We start from the raw sequence: 23,143 nt of genomic DNA on the forward strand, positions 1-23,143 counted from the left end.
AATTGATTTGTTCATCTATCCACAATTACAAACACACATGTGACTTTATTCCAAAAACATTAGTATAAAATTATTGGATATAATAGTGTTAATTTTTTAAGATATTGTTAACGAGTGCATCAGGACACTCTTTAAAAATTTTAAAATAATAATTTTAAAAAGGTTAAATATTACGATTTCTCATGCATTGATTTCATAAATATTTTTTTTAAAAAAAAAGTTGTTATTTAAAAATCAAATATTACAATTTCTCATGTATTGATATTACACAAGTATTTAAAAAAATATATTGTTATTTCAAGTTCTTAAAAATGCCACAAAGTCAGTTGACATTTTCTTTTTTTAATATATCATTATAGCAGTACTCACTTCGTTCTAAAATGTAAGCAAAAATTAATTAACAAAAAATAATGTTGACACATTTTTGCTTACATTTAAGACAAAAAAGGGAGTACTCTATATGTTCCATATTACAAGACCTACAAATTATACGGATGTCAAGAGTGTTTTCTTTCTCAAGCATTAAGAGATTTAACGTGAAAATTTTATCTTGAAAATTGTGCAAAATTATTTTTACTCCCTCTGTCTCATATTTGAGTTTTACACAAATATTAAGGGAATGATTATTAGTGTTGATTTCAAGAATAAAATATGAGTCATTTACTAAAACATCATTATTAAGTATAGTTTGTGAAGTAGTTATAGAGGAAGGAAATGTAGTAAATAGAGGTATGTTTGTGGAAAAAATAATAATAAATGTTGTATTAGTATTATAAAAATGATAAATAAATTGAAACAAAAAAAAAAGTAAAGATGATATAGGAGTATATATAATTTTTGTTACAAATTAATTTGTTAATAAATACTTTTTATTTTATATTACGTTCGTCCGTATATATAAGACCATTTTGCCAAAATTACGGGAATTAAGAAAGTTGATATTTGTATTAAATTTGTTTGTAATCCCTATTGGTTTTACAATTTTATCATTTAGGATAAAGAATTAGTTATGTTTTCAACATGTTATTTATTGATGATTGAAAAAAAAAATGTATGATAAATAAGAGTATGTAAGTAAAGAAGTAATTAATGTTGTTGGAAATAGAAAATTGATCTTATAAAAAGGGACAAAAATAAAATTCTCAAAAGAGTCTTATAATAAGAGGTGAAGATAGTAGAAAGCAAGCTCACAACAAGCTGCGCCACTAGGCTTTTTTGGATGGCAAAATCAATCATCGCAAAACAACATTTACGACCTAGAAGACATGACATTGATATGCATGAATCTTTAAACTCTACGTAGAAGGTCAACAACCTCTAGTGGAAGGAAGTTGAAAGTGTCACAAACAAATGGTATAAAAGCATGTAAATTGTCACAACACGTTTTCTCATGTTTGACCATTTTACTTGATGCAGCGTTTAGGGATGCATGTCCTACTATTAAAGTCCCGACTCTTAATCCCACAAGTGGTGAAACCCCAGAAAACATCTTACTTTAAAATCAAATTGATGGTTTTCAATTTTCTTTGAGAAATTATAACGACAAAACTAGAGATCAAAATGACTAAAAATAATGGAATGAAGATAAAAGAGACAAGGAGTCACGAAAAGCAGCGGGTTTTCCGGTAGAAAAGGACGAAGGAACATAAAGTAATATCTTTACACACGTGGAACAATCTGAAGCATACAATAAACTCTGAAAACCCTAGCGACCGTTAGATGAAATGAATAACATCCATTCCATTAGAATGTTTTTGAGTAAAAGTGGAGTCTAGCTAATACCTTACACTGTCTGTGAGATTGGTTTGTAAGATCGATGTTTCCAACAATACATAACCACAGAAAAAACTTAAAGACACAAAAGAAGCAAAGTGCTCGGAACTCAAAAAAGCTCTTAAAATTAAACACACACTCTCTCTCAGAACAGAAGAATAATGAAAGCTCTTAAATTAGAGTGAGACAGAGAAGTGGGCGTGGCGGCGTTTGCAGTTCTGTTTCTGTGCTTCTTTGTTTCTTGTCTACAAAACAAACATAAACGAGTTCAATGCGTGATTTATCACTATGTTCCTCAACCAACTAACCAAACCTTCAATTCTTTACCCTAGTAGTTAATGTAAGTGTAACAAATATATCTAGAGAGAGAGAGAGAAACAAATATATATTTACACTCACGTACGTACACAAAAACCATATATTTCAAGTGAATTTGTGGTTAAATTTGATTGGTTGTTATTTATTTATCTAAACAAAATAAGTATACATATATATAGATCGAGGTTTTTTTTTTTCTTGATATGGATTTTCGTTCAGGGTTTGGAATAGTAGTAGTATGGCTGGTTTATTTTCATTAGGAAGAACTGAAGAAGAAAACCAACAGAATAATAATCCAACAACAGAATTCTGGTATAATAAGAATGATGATTCTGTTGTTTCTAATAATTCATACCGTGGTTTTGAGATTTGGAACCAACATCAACAACAACAGTTGTTTTCTTTACAACAACCTCAACAACAAGATCTTTACTCCTCTGGTGTTGTGTTAGGAGTGGGACCTACTAATAGGGTTTGTTCTTCTGATGAGAATAGATCTACTGTGTTTATAGGAAGTGGAAGTGGAAGTATAAGTTGTCAAGATTGTGGGAATCAAGCTAAGAAAGATTGTCCTCATATGAGATGTAGAACTTGTTGTAAGAGTAGAGGTTTTGATTGTCAAACTCATGTTAAGAGTACTTGGGTTCCTGCTGCTAGAAGAAGAGAAAGACAACAACAACAACAACAACAACAACTTTCTGCTCCTAAATCATTTCAACAACATGGAGATATTGTTCCTCAAAATAGACACAGAGATCTTAACAATAACAATTCCTCTTTAGCTTGCACTCGTTTACCTACAAACCGTTCACTCACTCTCCCTTCAGCAGGTATATTATATCGTATGTTCATTTTGTTCCTATTATTGTTGTCTTTTATTGTGTTGTCACTTTTGATCTATGACTATATACATATTTTCATATATTACTGAAACTTCTGAAAAAGATAAGTGAAGGTACCGAGAAAGTTTTGGAAGAGAATATAGATTGCGTGTGTAAAACAAAATTTCTGTTAGACTTTTTCTTTTCCAAAACAGTGTTGTTCTGACGAATGAATGGGATCAGTGACAGGGAAGAAGCTGTTACTGTTAGTTTCTGTAGTACTACTGTTCTCTTTCTTTTCCAACAACAACACTCACTCTTCCACAAACCAACAACACTTTCACAGCTTTCACCTTTTCTTTGTTCATATATGTCACATCTTATCATGTCTGAGTATGATGCTTTCTCACAGATACATGAATTATTCAATAAATTTATGTTTGTTTTTGTTAAATATCCATCATGGTATGTATATACATGTTTACCTAACTAATAGTTTGTTTGCTTCTGTTCAAAATATGTTAATTAACATAAAAAAAAAAAGGGTTATTGGATGAGATGAATTTTCCAGCTGTGGTGAATTCTCCAGCAGAGTTCAGGTGCGTGAGAGTTAGCTCAGTTGATGAGAACGAAGAAGAGTATGCATATTCAACGGCTGTAAACATTGGAGGGCATGTTTTTAGAGGAATTTTGTATGATTATGGTCCAGATCATGGGAGTAATAGTTACAATATGGCTGCCGGAAACGCCTCTAATTCTAGTGGTACAGCCCTTGAAGGGGTGGTTGAGCCCTTAAACCTTATCTCAGGTGTCCCTGCTAGTGGTGTTGGGGAAATTGTTGATCCTTCTTCTTTGTATCCAGCTCCACTTAATACCTTCATGCCTTCTAGTGGTACGCAATTCTTCCCCCACCCAAGATCTTGAACAAATTTTTCATCATTCAGAGCCTAAAGAATTTAGGATAAAACAAAAACATATTTTAATTTTTTGTATTTTATCATTTAATTTACTGTATTCCTTTATTATTATTATTATTATTATTTTACAGCTTTTTCTAATCATTTCACAGTCTTGTAGACTGTAGTGGACTAGTGCAGGTAACTTAATTTGATGATGTTATGAGAAAAACTCAAATCCATATTAAAAGAAATAAGATTTGAATCGAGTTTATAAAGTAAGATGTGTCGAATTATATAGGACATTTTATAAGAATTTAGGGTTAAGATGTTCTCCCTTTCTTTAAAGAAATCAAGAATTTTATTTGTTTGGGAGATAAACACAAATAAAAGATAGATTTACATTTTTGGCATTGATTTCAACTATTGAGAAAATATAGAAAATTATCACATTTAGGGCAAAAAACCACTACTATTTGGAGACAATTTTCATATATATTAATAAATTATAATAGGGTTTTTCTATCATGTGCAAATTTGCACATGATAAGAAGTTTAAAGTAGTAACTTTGACTTGGAACTTGTGCATTTTATATTAATTATGTAGATTTTTAATAATTAATTGTTGGTTTCAATAAAAAGTTACTATTTTTAGTTGCCTTAACATGTGCAATATTGCACATGTTAGACAATCCCATTATAATATAATTAAGGGTCATGCTAAGATGTGTCGTATAATTAATATACATATAATATAAATTTTTCATCTTTCAATATAAATTAGTAATATTGCTTAGGAATATATTTGGAGAAAAGTAAAAACATATATAGTAATTTGAAAGAGTGTTTATATTTACGAACACCTTATTCTCGAATGGCGTTTATATAAATGTATTATGTGTATGACTAACATGATGTGTGTTACTCTTTATAATTTAAAGGACCAAATAAAAAGAATGCTTTTTCTTTTATTTGATCCTTTAAATTACAAAGTTTAGACTATTTTGTCCTCAAGATTTTATTTTATTTTATGTTGATCACTTAACTTATAAATATTAAATACTTTGATCATATTTAAGTTATAAACTTAAGACACTTTAGTTATTTATATTAGATAATAAAATATCTTAATATTTGTAATTAAAGGATGAAAGGATTCATCATTCCTAACTTAAGGGATCAAAATAAAATGAAATTTTTCTAAGAGACCAAATTATATAATTTTGTAACTTAAAAGGTCTAATATGAAAGGAGACAAACTTAAAAAAAGCAGAGCCAAGTCTAAAAATAACTTAACCAACAAAAAGTGTAATTAATTTTGCCCATTATCAATTCCATCTCTTTAATTTTTTTATGATAAGGATGACTAGCTAGCTAGCTATCGCTTTTTAATTGGTTTCTTTATTTTTCTTTACGGTATATAGTGGACATGATCTGGCTCTATATTGTTGTGTACTAAATCTTTTTTGTATTTTATATTATTTTTGGGTTGATATTTTCTTTCATGTTGAATTTCTATCACATTTTCTTGTTGGTTTTCAACTTCGAATCTGCTTTTTCCCCCGTTTATCCGTGTGATTGCCGGTTTGAAATTTAAATAAAATAAAAACATAGTTTTGATCATTATAAATTTATAATTGTACATATTTTCAATTTAATTTTCACATGTAGCGTAATGGGAAAGTCCAACCACGCATGAGTATTATTAAAGTTTATAAGGTGAAATATCTCCTTCTGACCTTGCACAGTTTTGACGTTGATTACGGGAATGTTGCTTATCAATGTGTTGATATATTTTTGTGTCAAAAAAAAAAAGTGTTGATATATTTAATGCACATGCAACAAAACTATATACGTATTTAGGGGAACACTCGAATTTTTTCATCCATGGAGTACAACATGTATTTGGGATAATTGAAAACAGTTTGATCAATGGAAGACTATAACAAGTAAAACAAAACGAATGGCTATAAGATGTGTCAGCATTTTCCGTAACCTATTGATGCAACATGTTCCCCAACTCAAACTACATTTCTTTATTTATTTATTTTTTTGGTCAAGACTCAAACTACATTTCTATACCTTCATAATCTTTTGCTACATAATCTTTAGATATATATCACGGTTCATGACTAATTAAACTTTAGGTTAAATATGTTTTTGGTCTCTATAAATATGTCAATTTTTCGTTTTAGTCCCTCTAAAATTTTACTTCAACATTTAGTCCCTATAAAATTTTCAATCACTACTTTTGGTCCCTATTTTTTAATGAAATTATGCAGAAATATGTAAAATATTCTAAAAAAAAATTCCTTTAAAAAATTAGAATTTTTTTAACAAAACACAAATTAAATATGAATTTTTAACCGTAAAAGATATAATAATTCATATTAAATTCATGTTTTGTTCAAAAATTCTGAATTTTTTTTGGAGTGATTATTATAATATTTTAAATTTTTCTGGAAAATTTTATTAAATAATATGAATTCTACATATGAGTTTACTTTAAAAGAGGGACCAAAAGTGAAGATTGAAAATTTTATAGGGACTAAAAATGGAAGGAAAATTTTAGAGGGATTAAAACGAAAAGTTGATATATTTATAGGGGCCAAAAACATATTTAACCCTTAAACTTTTTATATAATATTGTGACTATCATTTTATTTTATTTTATTAAATCGCATGGTTGATATTTGAAGAGAGAGAGAGATGTAACCCTTAAACGGGAATTAGAAATGTACGAATTTTTTTTTCCAGATTGCTGGACTAATCTCTTCAAAGTGTATGGATTTTTTCTTATTGTAACAGATTGAGTGCCTCTTATATTCATTTAAATAAACATGATTTTAAAAAGAAAAAAAAAGACTAAAAAAAAATCTTGTCTAATCACTACTAAAAAAAGTTAAATTAGAGAAAAAATTACAAAGAAAAAAACATGAAAAAATGATTATTTTTTCAATTGCACCATCTAATTATAATTAATATAGTGTTCATTGTTCTGAAAGCATACACTCCTACTCCAGTTTCCAAATTGAGAAACACAACGATTATTAGGAAAAATTACTATTCTTTTTCTTCTATTCATCACATTTCTTAGTAAACGACATTTATTTTAAAATAAAAAGAACAAAATTGAAACTAAACAAAGTTGAATGTATTTAATATGAACCTTTCAAAAATAATTTAAAAATCGAAACTAAAAATGAACATTTACTTACCTACTCACCCTTTTTTTTTTTTTTGGAGGTTTATGACTTTTGGCTTTTTTATGTGAAATAATATTGTACAACTATTGAAATAACATTTTCTCTCATAACCATATTGTGTTCATACTTTCTTTTTATTGTTTTGGTTTTTGTGTCAATATTTATCTTTCTTTATTTATTTAGTTGTTCGAGAAGTTGTCTCGAAAAATGATTGATCAAATAACATAGAATATCTCTTTTGTTATAAGCAAAGATGATCATATCATGACTTCTGACTGATAATAGATGTAGCTACATTTCCAGAAAGCCACATACTTATGAGTTAGGAAGAAAATGAATGAAAAATTGAATAAATTGGGACTGGAAATCTGGATTGCATCAAATTCCGTCCTTCTTGATTCCTTTGATTCACCTCTGTTTTTTTGGGAGCTTCACTACTAGGATTTGATTAGTTAAGATTTAAGATTAAGAATATGTCTTATGTTGGGTGGATTAATTTGACACTTACTATTTATGGACGGTGAGTTTAACATTCTCCTTAATATGTTGGGTGTTCTTTGATATAGTGATGTTGATTCCATTTTGTTACTTATGTTTTTTTTTTTGACACAATGCTTTTATTTTTATTTTTTTTATACTATGATCTTTACTTACTTATGCTTGTACATGTCCCCTGTAAAGTACTAGCATAGAATTCATCAAGAAACTACTAGTAACCAAATCTGAATGCTATTAGTTTTTGTGTGAAAATGAGTTTGAAAATGTCTTAGCAAATTGTAATCAACGATGTTAAGAGAAATTTTAATAAAATATTTAAAAAGATTAATCTTTTTTATCATTATATACAATTTTTTATTATAATTGATAAGAGTTCACGTTTAGATTTTTTTGCGAGGTCCATATATAAGACAAACCACACACAAAAGGGCATGTTTTCTCTATAAAAAAAAACAAAGGGCTGATTTATTGTTTTATGTAAGCAAACCAAAATAAATGACCAGAAAAATAATCTATCATCCGTAAAATCTCATATAGGGGTGAGAGATTATGTTGAGTTAGAGTTTACAAGACTTAAGTATATGGTTGAAAAATTCAAGTCATAAATCTAGCTTGTAGTTTGTCATGTGCTTATTTTTAACAAACTTACATTCTCAAAAGCTTGATTTGAATAGTTAGGCAAAATAAATTTTATATAAAGGTATTTAAATAATTAATGACAATAAATACCTCATATATCTTGTCAAAAACAAAAAAAAACCTCATATATACATGCTACACAACTATTCTCTATCCAGTGCCCCAGTGCGGGCACTGGTTAAGAAGCAATAAATAGATGAATCTCAATTGATTTACCTCAATTAATTTGAGAAATAAGTCAACAATTTAATGTAAGAAATAAGTGTATTGAATACTCTTTAAAAGATAGCCATAAAAGACCCGCAATGATACACGTGCCTGATAACTCAGCAATTTATCTTCCTTCGCCCTCCGCTCTTAAAATAATTTTTTAACTTTCTTTTATATTTTTAATTAAGGTAAATTAAGTGAGAATAATTTATTTATTGTTTCTTAACCAGTGCCCCGGAACACCGGTTAGCAGCACCCTTATATGTTTCTAATTCCATCGCTCAATAATCAAATTAGAGATGAAGCTAGAAGGGGCCAGCAGATGTCACGGTTTTCCCCAAAAAAAAATTTTTTTTGCTAGTATGTTATTGTTGGTTAAAAGACTTTTATAAAAGCCTTTTAAAGTTCCTAAAGTTTGTAAAATATTAACATTAAGAGTAAAATATAAATACGAAGATTAAAAAAATGCAATAGCATGCTAGTATAAAAAAATGTATAACCAAACATGGATAATAATTTATTAGAAGAAAATGTTATTTTTCTATTTGTTTGACAATATTAACCTTGAATTTATCTTATAATTTTTTAACTTTTATATAAGTTGTTTATTTGAAAATTTAATTCCTAGCTCTGCCCCTAAGTTACGATATTAATGTTAAGAGTATATTTGGATGAAATAATTTTTAAGATAATGTAATTTTTTAGAATAATTCAAATTATTTTGTTTGGAGAATTTTCAAGATAAAGGAATTTTATGAAATATTTTGGTAAAGTAAAATATAGGGAATTTCAAATACTATGTAAAAATTAAGAATTTAAAATTCCTTGGTTACTTTAACATATATGAATCTCAAATTGGTCTTTATAATATACTTTCAAATTTTGCAGATTTATCTATAGTTTTCAAATTGGTTTGTATTTTCATTTATTTTTACTCTTCATATATTTTTAATTTAGTTCCTCAACCTTCGAAATTTCATAAAAATTGTCCAATAAAGCTTAACAAAGAAGAATTTTTTACTTTATTCAAACAAAATATTTAGAAATGAATGAATTCAAAAGAAACATTTGAATTGCTCAAAATTTTAATTTTCCTAAATTTTTTAGTTATCACATGTGCATTCATTTGTGTGCCTCCTACTTCAGGGTGAAATATGAGAATTTAGTAGGTTATATGTGATTTTGAATAAAAGTAAATTAAGGACAATTTTATTTTATTTTTCTCATATTCCATCTCTCGGATCACTACTAGAAAAAGCAAAATTAGAGAGGGAAATTAGTGACGGAAAAAATGAAATTCCTCACAAATTTCATGGTCGCAAAATTTAGTGACGGAATTAGAGAGGAATTTCATGTTTTCCCTCACAAAATTTCTCTCACTAATTTTTGTTTTTTTAGTAATGGATATAATCTTATTTTTGGAACTATATGACACTAAATGTAGATATCATTTCCACTTGAAATTCCAATTTTATTTCGCAATGTTGTTGGAATCTAGTTTCTTCTTTAGACTTAACCTCCCGTTGGTACTAATTATTATAATAACCATTTTGAAAAATGAATTTGCTCCTAAACATAGATCGCATCTAATATATATGTACCTCTATAAAATGGTCTGGTCTATATGCGAACCCTTAATGCTGTTTTTGACATATTTTATTATAATATTGGACATTTTATTATTTTTTTATCATCATTATTATTATTAGTATTCTTATTATTATTATAGAAATCAACTTTTTACTAAAAGTGATAATTTTTTGGATATTTTCGGATGTTAAGCTTTATTATGTATTTTTCTAATCGTTGATGATGTAGATGGGAATTTGGGAAAGTGATGTTCCAGTACCATGAGGTGTAACTCTATCCTTCTAGTAAAACATAGTTGGTAAAGATCCACTCTTTTGGTACGATAATAATTCTTGATTTTTTTAATTTTAAATTTTACTCACTTTACAATATCTAATTCCATGTTGGTAAAAAATAAATAGTTAATCGAAATAAAAATTTCTGGATTAATTCTTTCTTTCCCAAGAGTACAAGAACACTTCACTAATTGTGGATGATTGTGAAGAATCAAAATCATATATGATCAACGGCTTTAATTTAATATTTTCTTCTTGCTTGGATTCTTATTCTTCCTTATTTCGATATAATAATTAAGTACAAATGTACAATAACATATTTTGCCAGCTACCACTATGAAAGCATGGAAATTATTTAATTTCAGCCGGCCTATTAATAAATTCTGGAGCCTATATTTTACTATTTCAAACCCTATTCATTCAAATAAAGCTTTACTTTCAAAATGAATTATTTCTCCCATAATAACTAGTAGTACTTCCTAACTTTTGATTCAACCCTAGTTAGCATACCAATTAATTCAACTATTCCAAAAGTATCCCAACACTTTCACAATTTTTTTTGTGTGTGTGAAAACAAAGGCTTACAATTGTATGCCCCGTGTTGTGCTAGGATGATAAAAGATTGTAGAGACATTTGATACTATAAGATAATGGTTAGAACTTGCAATATTACGGTCTTTGCACTTAGTGCGTGTGCGAGAGTCTCGTGCTAGACTCTTTGAAACAAAAGGATGAAACATATAGCTTTTTCTATGACTTAGATTAAAAGTTTCAACTCTATAAGCTACAAAACATTTAAAGGAGTGAGTACTCACCTTGACTTCATAGTGTTCCTTTTAGTTGCTGGACCCTGGCATAGGAATCTCTACCAAACAGCCACGCAAGTAATAAGCAACTTTGTTGGTTACTTCCAAGCCCTATTCTTTGAAGTTTTATTGGTGCTGTGAATTATGATTCATGGCTTTCCACAACTACATATACTGTTAATGTATAATAAAGCTCAAAGGGTTGTGGAAGCAGACCCCCACTTGTAATGCACGCTTTGAAATAGACTTAACAGTTCACGTGTTTGTCATAATTAAATAGCATACTATAATTGAAGGAAGAAGCATATAAGTATTATCAAGTACTCTGATGTATGAATAGATTTAGTACGTACATGTCTTGGATTTACAAGGAGTCTAATAAAATAACACTAATGCATGTCATTTTGTTGAAGCTCAAATTAAAAGCGTAGTTTTTGTCAAAATTACAACGATCAAATGTGATTCTCTAACCTACCGTGAATACAAACATATACTTATAGTACATGTTTGATATTACGGTGTGCCTCTCGCTACAAGAAACTTGACTTGTAGTGACGGGCAAAAACCGTCACTACATGCTAATTTCCGTGGGCATATGTGGTGAGAACATTGGCCGTGCATTACACCTAGCGAGTTGCAACGCAATTTTGTTTGTTTGTGCATGTTATACCTATACTTAAGTAATTTCGAGATCTTGACATTATTGGGATTTCAACAAACAAAGAGTGCATATTTGGAATTAGTGAGCGAAATTTTGCAAAATCACGATGGTTCACCAGGTTCTGCCAAATTTACCGTTAATCCAAATATTCACCAAGTCTATGTTTTGTATCACGGTTAGAATCATAGCGAGCCATGGCTGCACTGCAAAGTAACACCCTAACATGCACTATGTATTTTTGTAAGCCAAGAGAACAGTAAAGGGGTGGATTGTATTTTCGTACTGTTGCAGCATAAGCAGTAGTATAGGGTGAGCCCCAGGACCAGGACATATATATATAGGAGCCTAGGTAGTTCACCATTATGGAATGGTGGTCTCACCTCAACTCTCTGCCATAACAATTCTGGTTTCTGGTGGTCCCATTGGAATGCTTGGAGATTACTCTCCCAGGCCCTAGCTCCTCCTTCAAAATCTTTATTTTTTTTTTTGTGTGTGTGTGTGTGTTTTGGTGGAAATAAGCAATATCTTTCAAGGCTTTGTCTGTGAAATTGAATGTCTCTAGCAGTCTTTGAGCATGCGTTTTTTTTAAGGGATCTTGAGCATGCGTTTAATTATCAATGAATGGTAGATTATTATTTTTGTTACAAAAGGAATGGTAGATTTATCATAATTATTAATTTTTTCAGAGGTGATTTGTTATTAGGTATAAATTATTATTATTATTATTATTATTAGCGTAAAGAGGCTTTCTATTGCGCTTAATAATATTATGTTTCTTTATTTTATCGCCATCAATCTTTTGAAATATACCACAACCAAATAAAGATTTAACTTATATTGTTATTATTATAGTAGAATTGATCCGGTTATAAATGGATTTAACTATTTTCTAAAATAAATAATATTATAAAAATAAAATTGTAATTACAATAATTTAAATAAAAAGTAAAATTAGAAGAAGAAGAAGAAATACTATGCAAAAATCATGTATCCAATTTATATATAGGTCAAAGAGATGTCAGCTAAGTATAATCTCACATAGAATACTTGTAATATGAATATTTTTTACTTGAATGAGTTGTAATATGATTTTTAGGGTCACTATTATTAATAAAACTTCTATTTTCTTCGTTTCCTCAAATTTTCAATAATTTTACATGTTTGGAGACATGAGGTGGTTGCTCTCTTGAACTTTGCTCTTGAGATGACCCAATATGTTCACATTTTTGTTTTTGGTAAATGTTTACATATTTTTTTTATCTGGAAATGTTTGTGATTTATTTGTTAGCAACAATGATCAAACACTAACATTTCGATCCTTGTTGCTAACACTATATACGTGAACCGAATCAAACAATTATCTTTAGGATGGCAACTCTATTATGATTGTATGATTATTATTTGCGTGCATTATGCATTTAGAAATGATTGTGTGAAAACAAAACATGCTACTAATTTTGCTAACACGGTATATTCGTCTAAGAAAATCGGTTAACTTTTTTGATGGATTTTTTATTTATCAACACAATTAGTTGTAAAAATTGTCAACAAACAAATAGCTTTTAAAAAATTAGACTGTAAGAAAAAGAAAAAAAGAGTGTGGAGGGGTACAAGCAGGTAGAACTAGGGTTACCAAGAATACAAGAATTGAAGGAAGGGAAATATTTGTTTTCTTTTCTTTTTCTATGTAACTTGAAAATTTTGATTGTAAGTGGACATGCAGATTGAGTTTATATGCTGGAAATTGAAAGGACAAGAATTAAGGATAAAAAACAAAAATATGTGCGTCTTTGTCTGTAACGATGATTTAGAAATCAAGTGCCCCGCAATGGAAACTGTCAGGTTCATATCGCTGTCTATAGTGCTATAAGTGATTATTTGTTGGGGTTTTACTAAAGTGCATTTATCTAGAGGTTTTTCATATGGTTAATACCTAAAAAATTTAAAAATTTAGGGAATCCATAATTTTTTCATAGATTGTTGTAATTAAAAAAATTGTGTATTTTTAGTTAAGAATAATCTGAAAAAAGCACGTCCTTCCAAGAGATTAACCGACGAGACTTTTTTTTTTTTTTTTTTTTCTTCAAACAAATTGTTACTGCTAATTCTCTAGAGATATTAGGGATATCACAAAAATAGCTATGCATTTCCGTGACTAATTTTTTCAGCAAGTAAATGAACCATAAAAACATCATCCATTGTGTTTATATAATGTAAACGAGTAATAATATTTTTACATCAAAATTTTAATTGATGCAAATTTCTAGTTAGCTGTCCCATGGGGTAAAAGGGAACGACACTACAATTGTGATATAAGAAGCACAGGAAATAAATTGACACCATTTGCAAAAACTTGTGAACAAGAAAGAATTTTGATTAGCACAAGAAATGGAAAGTTAAGGGAAACCCATAGCCATATTTTACAGTTTGTAGAAACAATACACATGCAAGTATGCCATCATAAAATATTGTAAAGTTCAAGCATATGAGGTTGAAATGGATAGATAAATGCAAAAGGTTTTGTTTCACCTTATGAGCAGATATGCAGGAGGTAGAACTAATATTGTATTTACACGGTTGGATGTCAAAAATCATCATCAGGCAAAAGACAATGTAGCATGGTATATGGAGAAGTTGATAGCTTTATGCAATATTTTCAATACCAGTTGTTAATGAATCCAACATTGCACCAATCGCACTAATCGACCACTCGCATTATTTTCAAGCTTTATCCATTATAGGAACACACTAATTTTGGGTTTGCAATATTATATGATGCAATATTGAATCATTCAGATGGTTATTTGAAACATTTCTCGACGCACAGGAAAAGCAATAGCTAAAACACTTAAGGTGATGCCAAAGACTAACAGGGATTACGTACATAGCACTTGATGTATGATGGGATCAACCACATTGGTAATTTGATGGAATCAGGAAGTCATTTCTTAATTGACTTTTAAGAAGTGTATTCTGAAGAAGACCAAGACAGATTGGAGCAAGTTGGTTGCTAGATTTAATGTTTTACACTGCTAAATCTGAAGCAAATAAACGATGGTCGTATTTACAAGAATTGTGTAATGACAAGAGAAAATCCTTTTAGCGAAAAGTGTAAAGACCAAGGTGAGTTTCTGTTATGCATCAACTATCAAGTATCAACTAATTCGGAACGGGTGACAATTGTCAAGTGTGGGCAGTATAACTTCTAAACAACAGCCAGATACGTAGGCAAAGACTATAGTTTCCTTATATTAATGGATCATGTTTCTCTCATGAAGGACATTCTGTCACTTCTGTCTAAATTTTACAATCATCCATCCTAGACAGTACAACACCTCCTCAAAATCTCCTTACATTCTATGCATTTCCAACAATCTTGAAGCTCCATACGATGCGCACACCGCTTTGTCTTCTGCTTCATCTGTAAGCGCCTGCAAAGTTAATGTATAAATTTCAGGTCCTGCATTTCACCTAGGACCAGATGATGGACGAGGCTTCCCCTTCATGGAATTTATGTGCTGGGTAACAAATATAATTCCCATCACGACTATGAGACAGCCGATCAGCACACTGAAGAAGAGAGCACCAGGTTGTCGAGTCTGGACAAAGCCGTACACTCCGGATGAGGTGACGAGAATAAGGTCAGTGAGCCCATCATTTGAGAAGTCTTCACGGATCAATACATGTGTAGGTGAACCAGGGAGTTCAATTGTAGCCAATATGCTACCTCCGGGTGATATTACCACAGCCTCTTGTTCTCCAGCTGCAAGGATCATCTCATGATTGTCATGCAACCGCAAAGGAAAAGGCTTTAGTGTGGGAATCACCAAACCACCTTCCATCATCCCTGCTGGGGAAGGTAGGTTTGACCATGTGACACCAGTTGATTGTTGCCACTGCCAAACAGCATCATGACCATGCAAACCAGGAGTGTGCGAAGTTATCTGCAAGGAGCAATTTTCATAAAGTCAGTACGGAGGTACGGATTATCTCACAAATACCACCAAAATATATTAGTCGTGCGTGACTTGAAATAATTTGTTAACAGAAGTTAAGAACTAGGTTTGTTTGATTGGTGCTCAAACAAACTATCAAATGTTACATAACCAGATTTAGTCGAACAAAAAAGAGCGTACCTCTCCCCGGTTTGTCAAGAAGATAACATCCCCGTGGCTTCCCTTCCGGTGCTTGTGACCATCGCTTCTAGGAATGAGAATGGGTGTTGCTACCTCCAAAGAAGACATATCTGAACCTCGGTTGAAGCCTCTATAAAGTTCTCCATGTTGGAATAAGTTAAAATGGGTATAATGACAAATAGATACATTGAAGAGTTGTTCCCGTACTGGTACGCCAGACGTTGCAACAGCCCAACAAGGACGTAGAACATCCATGGACCCACTAACTACAGTTTGCTCAGCACCATTTCCTCCAACAGCCTGATTAGATAAATCTTTCAGACATCAGGCAGAGGAAAATCCCCCGTTAAGTTAACAATTATCATGCTAAATTAATAAAGATTTGGCTTGTTTGTTTATCAAAAAATGTGAAGGAAAAAAAGTGAACCTGCACATGATCCAGAACTCCATCACCATTAATATCAGCATGTAGACCACCTTCCTGAAGGTGAAGCTGAGATAAATAGAAGTGTCATTTCACAGAATACGAAAAATTTCAAAAGTAACGTGAATGCTAAATAAGATTTTGGCTGAAACCATGGCAGTTTAATACTACAAATCTACAACCACAGGAGCAAATGTTGTACAACTACTTGTAAACTTTTTTTTTTTTTTTTTGTATTTTGATTTTCAAGCTGATCAGTGGCTTTATATTTACCTTACATAGTGTTCGACCAGATGCCAGATGAAGGACTTCTATCCCCTCCTTTAGATGAGCCACAACAACATTAGGAACCCACCAAACCTTAGTATAGTTGGTTATGGTGGGAACATATGGTGGATACTGCATTCCAAAAGAAAAAACATTATGACAAATAATGCAAACCCCCCACCCTGGCAAAAAAAAGAAAAAGGCTTCTCGGAATCCCATAAAATGCCATCCATTTTATAGAACCCCTTTCCGATTAAGCAATAACATGAGAACATAAAAATGTATGCAAAGAAATTACTTTAATGACAAAAACCATCAATTAAGTATATTTAACCAGCTTAGACATGTTATGCTTTCCACAGTAGAAATCTACAACTACTCTGTTTATCTAATTTCAAATGGGAAAAAAACTGTTTTTCACCTAAGAACAAGATAATCCTCAAATTGTTTTATATGCATTATAATCTTTGGAAGCACTAAAATTATTAGAAGAGGGAATTCAAAATTCATTTAAACAAACAATTAGGTAGTTTAACGATCAAACTCCCCAAACATGAAGTACTTCATCTATGGGAACACAGCTTGTACTTGAACACGCTAAACATCTACCAGTTTAACCCATATGTTTGCCAGTGAAAGGTGAAAAATGCAAATCCTCGTCAATTTAAAGCATTAGAGTCTTATTAGACAGGTATTAAGAGAGTAATTGGTACTTTGGCATGACCTCTTCTAACCCCAACACATATGTATCCAGCAAGACTGCATAAGGGCCGATATGCAGAAGCCAACCACACATTTGCCCAATATCTGCACCATATGACCCCCCACCCCCACCCAAATGCACACCAGCAGTATCTGATGAATCCAAAGGCAACCCCCAACGCTTCAACCACACCAGGAGTATATGAAATTGTGTTTAAATCATCACCAACAGAGAGACTCCCGCAATCGAACCTTCCAACTGCATCATTTTAGGACCTAGCATCTTCGAGGTAGATATACCAAATACTCCCAAAGCCTGGCTAAACTAGAATAACAATGAAATCACTATGACGGATAAACTAGAGCAACAGCTCCTCAGAAGAAATATATTCACTCCCTCTGCCTCATACTAACTAACTGCCAGCTAGGAAGCACCCTTAGTCCCTTCTCTCCTCTCTTCTTCCCACGTTCATACACCCTCCAAATAATGGGCCTCTCACTCATTACTTGAGCCCACTAACACATCATCAGCCCTACTAGGTAACCTAACAGTTTCTATCTACCATAGTAGTCAATAGCAGCCGATAGTGGCGCTATAGCGGCCGCGTGTAGCATAGCGGTATCAAATAGCGCGGAATCAAATAGCGGCCGCTTCAGCTGCTATAGCGGTGCGGGTTGGATAGCAGCCGCTATTTATTTTAGTAGGAAATTTCCAAATTGACCCTATTTTTAAAACCTTTTTTAGGGCATTTTGAGGATTTCGTAAACCCTAACATTTTTCAACTTTTTCTCTCTTCTCACCTGTGCCGCGAAACACACTCTTCTATCTTCTATCTTATGGTTTCTCCTGTTTTATGATTTTTTTTATTTGTTCCTGTCTTTTGTTTTCGGTGTTTTGATTTATGAATGTCTCGTGAGATTTGAGTGTTATATTTAATATAAGTTTTTTTTGTTGAGAAATATATAAGTTTGTTTATACTTTGCTATTATTCATATAATTGTCCAAAAAATAATCAAACATCGGTGACCGCTATTTGTCATACCGCTATACGCTATCCCATTTTTGGGGTTGGCCACTACGCACCGCTATCCAAGATTGACTACTATGCTATCTACCAAATTAACACGACAATGGGGAGAACTGCATATTTATTATTAATCATTATTTTTATAACTAAATATCTTGGCTCCCTAAATTCAGGATTCAAAAAATTTAAATGAGAAATAAAAAATGTAGCTAGACTTAAATCTTTAAGAACAAATACAAATATAACAAGTGAGATGGTTTATCTGACCAGTGCTTAGTTTAAAAAAAAAATTAAAAATGCTAAGCAATGGTTATCATAACAAATTCAAAATAGGTTTAGCCAAAATGAATTAAAATCAGCAGATGCTGAGAATATTACCAACACAAAGATTTAGATCACATAACAAAAAATTGGACATGCAGTAGTTAGAAAGTAAACAGACAGCTCTGTTACTGGATAAAGACAACAAAAGCTTGTAGCTGAAATCATGTTTGGAAAAGAATTTTTGAGTTGTCCAGTTGTAGCCATCTTAAAACTAATTATCATTATGTCAACAATTGAATGAATTGTTACCAGTTGCATTGCATGACATGGTTTCTAATTACCTTCTTGGATTTTGCTGAACCAGCAAAATTTGCTGCTTTCCCAATTATGTTTGAAATTTTTTTGGTTGAGTCCTTCCCTGGTGGATGGTTTTCCTCAGGCTTGTCGAAAGGGTAATTGATAGTCTTTCCAGGTGTTTTCTTCAATGTTTTCCTCTTATGCCGATTGAAGTGGACCAACTTCAATAAAGTATCTTCTCTCCTATCCTGATGAGTGCATGTATCTAATATCAGTTAACTATGACATTTGAGATTATGCTTTAGTACCAAACGTTAATCAAGGTTGAAAATAGAGTGTACCCATTGATGTGGCATAACTCCCAGGATTGATTCTCTGAATTCCCTGCATTCAAACTATAATTTCACATGTCACAGGAAGCTATCTATTGGGTAGATATGGATAAACATATACAAAGGTTTCACAATAATATTAAATTTGATTGAAACACTCCTTTATGTGCACATGCTGCTATTTCCACACACAAAGGAAGGAGATGACCAAGTTACTCAAGTAGATTTGGATGAGTACTATTGTACTAGAGTTCTCATAGTAAACTCCATATTAACAAACAAATATTTGCTTTAGTGTTTGATCATTTGAAGAGAAAAGGTGAAGAACATAAAGATATGACTAGGAATCTATTCTACGGTATTACTTAAGATTGATGAGGAAAGGAATGGAAAAAGTAATAAATCTGAAATTACAGTATTACTTACATATAACAAAATCAGTACGTTGAGCTAAAGGGGAGAACATAAAAATCAACATGCATATTTCTAGATTAGAATAAAATGGATGTATGAAAAAGAAAAGCAATGATTCCCCTGCTTAAAAAGGATGGAATGGTATTTTATGCCACTCCAATTTACCATATTCCATCAATTCAATATACCATTAGGAATTTAGGATTAAATTGAACAGCTATAGCTAAGTACCTCTCCAGGTTGACGTCTATTCAGAGCATGAACATCAAGTTTGTAGTTATGCTGTGGAATTAACTGTGATGCGTCTGAAGAAGCTGCTGCTTCAATGTTCTAAACAATTAAATCACAATACTAGCAATTAGAAAAGAAAAGAAAAAAAAAAGGACAAGGATACACAAGATCATTTAACAAAATAAATGTTGGACTAGCGTAAATCACATATTCAATCAAACTGGACCGCTATGTTGATTGTAAAACATCTATCTGGTACTACCACCCAAAGACAGAAAAGACTAAAGTTTATGCTGGTTGGGAGGTGGTTCCATTTGTTTGATAGATTTTCTTTTCAAAAAATACATATTTGTGCACCAGTGCGTTAAAATCCAAGTGCAGATGCTTGCAACAAGACTCCAATATCTTCAAAGGTATAATTTATAATCTATTATTGACATTTAGGCTCTAACTCATTATGTTCTGAACTTTGTGAGCTTAACTATATAACTTTTCTTCAGTTTTCATGTCTGTTGCAGGACAAAACATACTGTCTAGAACTAAGTTGCTACCCCCTGAATAAAGTTATGTACAGAGAGGGAGGACAGAGAAAGTTCACTTAATCACCTAATGAATTTCCAGATAGAAAAGACAGCTCTTTTAAAAAACAAGAAAATGCATTTTTAAATTAAAAATAAATAATTGTTTCATATTTGCATGTTGACAACACCCAAATAATAGAGCGCACTGAAAACAAAAAAAAAAGAACACCACCTCTGTTTTTCTGCTCCATCGTTCTACACCTGATCGACCAGCAAATGCATAAAATGCAAAATGGCGTAAATCCACAGTTCCGGTGTTTTCAGAAGCCTATCCAGAAAAAGGAACACAATAAACAAGTTAAAGTCTTCAACCTTAAAATGGGAAGAAAACTAAAATCACCTGATACATTTTTTTGTAAAAACAAAAATCTAAACAAAACGAGTGAAACTGTCTCCTGTTTATTTAGCTACCTGATCATGAAGGTTCAGATTTATAGACTACTTACTGCAAGGTGCACAGATTTTATTTATTGGCTTTATCATGCCAAGACATGGTGAACTTTTATATTATCTATTTATATCAAAATAGGAATTTGAATTGACTGTTTAGGAGCATAAAATAAGGTCAACCTTGAAGACCCAAAATTAAAGTGAAATAAATAAAGCAAATAGTGTCTCAAAGTTTAAACCAAAATTAGCATGCTACAGATAGTAAAAAAATGGGCATAAAATTTAGCATCAACTAGAAACGTATCTATACCTCCTTTTCAGTAGCACTTCTTCGATGCTGCTCAGCAAATCTAGCTCCCATTCCCATTTCTTCAAAAGGGTCCATAAAAATCTGAAAATGGAAAGCAATCAACATAAGCCAACAGAACCATCAGATTAGAAGATAATGCCAATAATTCCAAAGATGAACAATTCCAAAATCATTACCATAGAAAGAATCAAATAACAAATAAAAAATTCTGAAACTCGAGAAGCAGCAGCAAACCCTCACATTACCATCATACTTTATCAAATAAAATTACTCAGGAACTTTCATTTTCATCACTTCCAAGAAAACAAGATAGCCAGAATCTTATGCTACTCATGAAGTTGAGAGTTTTCGCTTTCATAAAAGATGGTAAACACCATCCACATTAAATTCTAAGTTTTTCCATCAGCAGATAGAACACAGACACACATACTCTGCTAAAAAGAATAACAAACCAGAAAACAAGAAGGAAAGTGACACATACATGAGGCTGCATTTCCATTCTCCCACCAACAATGATCAATCCTGTATCTCCATGCTTGAGAGTATAATTGCTTATAGATATTGAAACTTCCCTGTGGTGAGCATTATGGGGGAAATCCTCCTGTTAACAACCACTAAAACAGTTGGTAAACTAAAACATAACAAGATAATCAAAATGTTTAACTGAAAATTCTATCAACTGAAACATGGCACAACATAAACATCATACCTGCAAATTATTTTCCCACAACTTTTGGAGGTTGGAATCAAAACACATTACAAACCAACCCGATGTTACTACAACCAAAACCTGCTTATGTGGTTGTCCAATTCTATGGCGGTCAATAAAGCCAGTGGCCATAGCAACAGGTCGTCTCCCAGACATGACACGCACTTTGTCAGGCAACAGAGACACCTCCGCTAACACACGTGCCTCACTGAATCCTTCATCAACACGCCTACTATGTGGCTCCAAAATCTAAGACACCGACCATAAATACAAAATCCAGTTACTACTATATTACTTGTACCATCAATCTAGTCCCTAAACTATATAAATATGATAAGTAGTCTTTAAAGTATATAAAACCGGTCAATTAAGTCCCTAAAGTATATGAAAATCCATCAATTTTAGTCTCTACTTTCTGTATGTTTGGTTCTAATTTTGGAGGACCCAAAATTGATTGACATATTTGGTTCTTCTAGAGTAAAATTGATTTTACCTCCAGAATTGATTCTACATTCTACTTAAAGTTAGAAATTGTAGCTTCTGATTCTAGAGTTGATTTTTCACCTGTTCAATTCACTTTTACATGAATGTATCCAAAGTCCAAACATAAATCACTTTACCTTCAAATCAATTTTAGCCCAAATAGAGTTTACACAATCAACTCATTCAAAGTCAACTTTCTTCGGTGTAGAACCAAACATTAATAGCAGGGATTAATTGATGAATTTTAGAGACTACTTACAAACTAAATTGAAGAGAGTTATAGTTCATCAACTACATTGATGGTTTACTGAAAGAAAAAAAATGTTTTTTTGACAATGTCCAGTTGTGAAGGAAACCAAATAAAACCTGGAATTTTATAAGTGAATAAAAAATTGAGGAAAATTGGGAAATGAAAGAACCTGAATTTTGGCATCGTGGGTAGCTACGAGAACTTCTTTCTTACCATCGCCGTTGAGATCGGCGACAACAGGAGGAGGAAGGCGTTCGGCTTCGTATTTGATTGGGTATTCATCTGTTAGATGCATCCACGCGTCTTTGAATGAAACACCACCATCTTGCTGAATCAATTGAATTGAAAATGAGGGTTAGGGTTTAAGAGTGAGAAAGTGAATTAGGGGGTTAAAGGGTACAATACCTGAAGAGAGAAGAAAATAGCGAAAGCGCAGAGCATAAGAATCGCCAAATCACGCTTCCTCATGATTTCTTTCTCAGCTTAAACACTCAACAGAGCAGAGTCACTTCTTGACTTGGTATATCCTTCTTTTGTTTATTTATGTGTTTTTGTGGGACATTCATAGGATCAAAACTCTTTGGTTTTGGTCGCACAAAATAGTAGTATTAGACATGATACCATGGAAAGTT

General features: G+C 31.7%; 2 protein-coding genes and 1 long non-coding RNA gene across 3 annotated transcripts; 1 reads left to right on the top strand and 2 right to left on the bottom strand.

Moving 5' to 3' along the window:
* Positions 1-1,638: 1,638 nt before the first annotated feature.
* Positions 1,639-11,253, bottom strand: LOC120580738 (uncharacterized). The gene is made up of 2 exons (XR_005646494.1): positions 11,042-11,253; positions 1,639-2,018 (listed from the first exon to the last, which is right to left on the bottom strand). It is a non-coding gene; the product is annotated as an uncharacterized lncRNA (long non-coding RNA).
* Positions 2,014-3,995, top strand: LOC11426467 (protein SHI RELATED SEQUENCE 1). The gene is made up of 2 exons (XM_003612038.4): positions 2,014-2,921; positions 3,457-3,995. The coding sequence occupies exons 1-2, from the start codon at positions 2,330-2,332 to the stop codon at positions 3,834-3,836; spliced, it is 972 nt and encodes a 323-aa protein (XP_003612086.1). The 5' UTR covers positions 2,014-2,329; the 3' UTR covers positions 3,837-3,995.
* Positions 11,254-14,771: 3,518 nt separating the features above from the next.
* LOC11412168 (uncharacterized) lies at positions 14,772-23,143 on the bottom strand. The gene is made up of 13 exons (XM_003612040.4): positions 22,917-23,143; positions 22,681-22,839; positions 21,779-22,027; positions 21,551-21,670; positions 21,070-21,150; positions 20,542-20,637; positions 19,789-19,887; positions 19,153-19,206; positions 18,856-19,059; positions 16,527-16,652; positions 16,257-16,322; positions 15,830-16,129; positions 14,772-15,637 (listed from the first exon to the last, which is right to left on the bottom strand). Exons 1-13 carry the CDS (start codon positions 22,977-22,979, stop codon positions 15,161-15,163), a joined length of 2,094 nt encoding a protein of 697 aa, XP_003612088.2. The 5' UTR covers positions 22,980-23,143; the 3' UTR covers positions 14,772-15,160.

The sequence above is a fragment of the Medicago truncatula genome, chromosome 5, assembly GCF_003473485.1.
Source record: "Medicago truncatula cultivar Jemalong A17 chromosome 5, MtrunA17r5.0-ANR, whole genome shotgun sequence".
Classification (NCBI taxonomy): Eukaryota; Viridiplantae; Streptophyta; class Magnoliopsida; order Fabales; family Fabaceae; genus Medicago; species Medicago truncatula.